Genomic DNA, 4,785 nt, shown 5'->3' on the forward strand with positions numbered 1-4,785 from the left:
AATTCGAGAGCTTATTTCCAAAATAAAATCTAATAACGTATAAATTTCAAAAACATCTATAAAACGTATCAATTTTCAGACTATTTTAAATAAACATAAAAGAAAACTCCACACGTCTATAATTCAAACCCAATACATGGAACAAAAAATTTAAACTCCAAAAACCACTGTTCTGACTCTTTAGGCTAACATTTGAATTAATAAATTTAAAATCTCTAATAATAATAAATTATTTTAAATACTAACATCTGAATTAATTATATTTTGTAGAACATTGACGTATTTTAAATTATGCTAATATAAAGTCATTTAATTTTTTTATAAATCCATTAATTAAAATATAATTTAGAAGAACGGTAAACACCCTCGATGTGGCCTCTAACTTTAAGAAAAGAAGGCATTTTTAGAAAGCGAATTTTTTTATTTGAGGGGGAAAAAATAAAGTAATAAATTAGAAAAAAGTGAAATTCTTATGTTGAAGTTAGCAAAATAATGATGACATTGGAGATTTGCAATATAAGGCACAACAGGCACGTGCTCTGCATCACCTGCCAACCAACAAGCCGATACATACATATATATATATATATATGTTATAAAATTAAAACTTAAAAATAAAAAAAATTAAAAAGAATGAAAGATAGAGAGGATTGCAAAGTGCAGTGGAACTGTAAAGCACTGCTTTTTTTTTTTTTTTTAAGGAAAAAAATAATAATGAGATGGAATGAATGGATATGGGATTGTTTGTAATTTCATCTCATCTCAATATGAAAAAAATGAAATAAAGTTAATTGAAACGTAATTGTTTTATATATATAATTGAGTGTAATATAAAAATATAATAATGATAATTGACGCAACGTGTAAAAAAAAAACGTAATAATTATAATTGATCTGATATATTTTTCTGGGACGTAGTACTGTCTGAATTTTATAAAAGAAGGAAGGGGGAATAGAAAAGATAAAGCAAAAGCAGAGACAGATGGAGACACTTCACAACAAATACACAGCAAATATCAGACATGGCAATGCCTTTTCCCTTTCCTTTATTGCACCAAAATGCAACTTAACCATATGACCAAATCAAAATGCCAAACATAAACCCAACAGTGGTTCTTGTCTTCATAGATATCATGTCTCAAGAACTTAAAATTGTCACTTTTCATCAGTACAACTGCTGCTTACCGTAATCACAAACTTCTCCAATGTAAAAACCCACAAGATTATCACACTGTCAATGCTTAACAAGAAAGAAATCCAAACACGGCATCTACGTTCGTGTTTTTTTATTTTTATTTTTTATGTCGGCTAATTCCGACTGTGCAATGGGATCACAAGATGATACTGAAAGACTGATCCTTTTCACACTTTCTTCATCATCAGTATTCATTTGCTTATGATTCCAAATAAACATGAGACAAGTGCAGATTCCCATGTGTGATTGTAATCTAACCGTGATGAAGTTGATCTAGCTCTTGCTTGACTGGAGGGTAAGATATACGTTCAGTCTTACCATTTGTGAGAAGAAATGATCTAGTATATCATGAAGATGCGTTAACAAGGAAACAAATAGGGGACATAAATTTACTTGCTTTTGATTCCTTAAAGCAGAAGAGCGTCGACGTTCCGTTTTCCTTCTGGCCCTTTTGTGTACCACGATGAGACGTAGTCCCCATACATCACAGGACGGTATTTAGGTGGCTCAAAAGCTGGGCATATAGTCTTTGTCTTTGCAGGATCATGAAATGTGGCAACAGAAAGCCGTGAGCTCTTGGCATTAGTTATAGCCCGATGTGGAGCACTTGTATACTTTCCATTTGTTATGATCTGAACGGAGAGGACATTGTCAGTTGAATTGTTTTGCACCTTATGTTTCGACTTTCAGAGGAATAAAAATTCAAACTTGAATTTTCTTGGATATACTTCAATCTTCACATGTGCATTTGCAGCTATGCATGTCCAAGGGTGTACAAGTCTAAATAGAACGTAAAGGGCAAACAAGGACATTAATAAATATAATCAATATAAGACACTTCTTTCGTCTGTCAGAATGCCTCCATGAGTGTTTAGAACCTCCCGCTCACACAGAATTACAATAGCAATAATGACTAACAAGAAGAACATTAACGTCCTTTTGTTACTTTTATCATCTATAATTTACATTTAAGTACATTCTCTTACACCGTTAAACTAGTCATACCATCTTCACTAATAGACTCTGTTATTTCCAAACTCCCATAAGATATATTCTTTAACATTTCTCAAGCCTCAATACCAGGTTTGCAAGCATAAAATACTATTGAGTATATAACCTGTGCAGCCAAGCTCAAATTTCCACTAAAAAACATCTCTTAGCAAAGCTGGAAGAATGGTGGCAAGACCAGGTCTCAAGAAACATATAAAAAGAAAGGAGCACTATAAATCACGTCGAGAACCACTGAGCAGCACTGACTATGTTGAAGATGTATCAAAACAAGTATTCACAGAGACAAACACAATAACATACACACATAAGGGGGTATCTGCAGCTTCAGGCATCAGGAAATGCAGGATACCTAGGTGTTGGAGGAGAAACAGAACCATGGCCTCATACAGAGGGCGTATCAGCAGTTTCCAGCATTTACTGAGCTATTATATCCGACACAGACTGGTATACACTTGATTAAAAACTAGTTACTACCTCTTTTCGTCCTTCAGTTTCACTCACAAATTAAAATCTTGCATAAAAACCATGAAACATTCAGAAAAACTTTGCAAAGATGCTAACCTTATCTTGGGATAAACAAAAGGGTAACCAATTGAAAGATACCTCAGTTTGGTCGGCCAAAATCACTAAGATAGCATCATGTAATGGATTAACAAAGATCCATTCTCCATCCTTCAAGACCTCAAGCCCTCCAACGTCATCTTGGATCAGAAGAGTAATGGCACCCATGTCAGAATGTGATTGCAAACCAAGAGTGAGCTCAGGCTGCGGGCAAGGTGGGTAATAACTCACAGTGATGTTCTGATAGAATTCACCAACAGTATCTTTGATGCATGAAGATGGCAGTCCTAAGCTCTCGGAAATCAAGCCCAGTAATTTTTCAGCAAGGCCACTCATTTGATTGCTATATTCTGCTAAAACTTTTCTGTTAATGAATGATTCCATCAGCACAATGAACGCATCCGACTTAAAATAGACAAATTTTAAAGCCAAGAATAATCAAGTACAGAGAATACTGATTGCATTGATTTGGGGAATATTCATTCACCTGTAATTGGTGGAAAAGTGGGGCCACTTGGATGGATTTCGGCGGGAAAGTGGTAAAGTATGATGATCGTAATAATCTCTCCAATCCAAAACCGTATCATTCGATGCAACTAACATGCGGCTACCATATCCCTCTGAGGCAGGGGAATTGGGGTCACAGGCATAACTAAGCTTTTGATCCATAGTGCAGTCCTCGAAAAATGAGCGGCCCACTCTCCTCATTTCATCCAACAATTCCACTGGAACCCCATGGTTAATAACATGGAAAGCTCCCCACTCTCTGCAGGCTTGTCCCAATTGTTCATGGATGGAGTTGACACTGCTAATGTCAATAACAGGTGGCGGTGGTGTATCACGCTCATTTCTCTTTCCATGCACTGGTCTCGTCTCCGGTGGCTGCACGTATTGAGGCGGCACTACCGTTTCACCTTCTTGCACCAAGGACTGCACTCTAATTTGATTACTCGCAACTTCCATTATTCAAGCCCTGAGAGAAACAGAAAATCAACTCACCTGCAGTTAAACAAAAACGACAGAAATCATTGCATAACGAATCAACTGAGCCATCAACTTTCAATGATAATACATATGCCTCCACAGTCTTTCCTACTAATCCACAAGAATCAAATAAACCATTTAATCACAAACAGAATAAAACCAATAACATAATTCATTTAGAGAAGATATATATATATATATATATTCAAGAAATCAGTTCAAAAGACTTATGGAAACACGAGGTAACATGAAATCATCAACATAACCAGGAAAAAACGGATTAGTTCAGAATGATAAGGCAAGCCCAGATAAAACAACGGATGCATACTTAGAAAAAAAGGAAATAAACATAAAATCAAAACAACGAATGCTAACCCCTTCATAACCAATACACCCAAAAGACAAAAGCTTTACAAGGGCTCATTGGAAAATTCAAGAATCAAGCAGATGTAAAACCCTTTATGCATAGATAATTCTACTATAATGCGGAAACACATACACACACATATATATATAGATGTATATTGCAAGAACGTAGCAAAGGGCAAAGAATACTATCTCAGCCACGCACAGAAGAAATCCGAACCTAATAATTGATTCTCAGAGGTACTTGGGCAATGTTCGTCGAGGGAAGAGAAGGCAGTGGAACAGAGCTAAAATTTGCGACTTGGTAATTGCGAGTTTAAAGCAAACAACGACTTCGATAACTCGCGGATTTCTTTATAGATAAATTGTTTGAAAATAATTAGACTTCAAATTTTATTGCTAAAAGTTTTTAGATAAAATAAAGAGAAAATTGCATTTTTGGTACTATAGTATAGGAGTTATTCCAAGTCAGGTACCATAGTTTTCAAAATAGCATTTTTTGTTCTGTACTTTATAGAGATTTGCAGTGTTGGTACCTCATTTTCATTTTTGCCACTAAAACTTTCCAAAAGTATCAATTTAGTCCCTAAACTCTTCTTTTTCTTCTTCTTCTTCTTCTTCTTTTTTTTTTCCCCAGCGAAACTATTTCTATTACTATTCAATCCATC

The 4,785-nt window shown here is 35.1% G+C and overlaps 1 protein-coding gene across 3 annotated transcripts; it reads right to left on the minus strand.

The window, feature by feature from the left end:
• Window positions 1-1,098: 1,098 nt before the first annotated feature.
• Window positions 1,099-4,481, minus strand: LOC105168691 (2-oxoglutarate (2OG) and Fe(II)-dependent oxygenase superfamily protein). 3 transcript variants are annotated; one of them, XM_020695882.2, is made up of 4 exons: window positions 4,338-4,481; window positions 3,255-3,740; window positions 2,810-3,131; window positions 1,099-1,827 (listed from the first exon to the last, which is right to left on the minus strand). In XM_020695882.2, exons 2-4 carry the CDS (start codon window positions 3,728-3,730, stop codon window positions 1,603-1,605), a joined length of 1,023 nt encoding a protein of 340 aa, XP_020551541.2. In that variant the 5' UTR covers window positions 3,731-3,740; window positions 4,338-4,481; the 3' UTR covers window positions 1,099-1,602. The 3 variants fall into 3 exon arrangements, with proteins under 3 accessions (XP_020551541.2, XP_088739191.1, XP_088739192.1); XM_088883065.1 differs by having other exon boundaries at window positions 3,255-3,766; XM_088883066.1 differs by lacking the exon at window positions 4,338-4,481 and adding an exon at window positions 4,307-4,332.
• Window positions 4,482-4,785: the final 304 nt, after the last annotated feature.

The sequence above is a fragment of the Sesamum indicum genome, linkage group LG8, assembly GCF_026168435.1.
Source record: "Sesamum indicum cultivar Baizhima isolate 11 linkage group LG8, ASM2616843v1, whole genome shotgun sequence".
Classification (NCBI taxonomy): Eukaryota; Viridiplantae; Streptophyta; class Magnoliopsida; order Lamiales; family Pedaliaceae; genus Sesamum; species Sesamum indicum.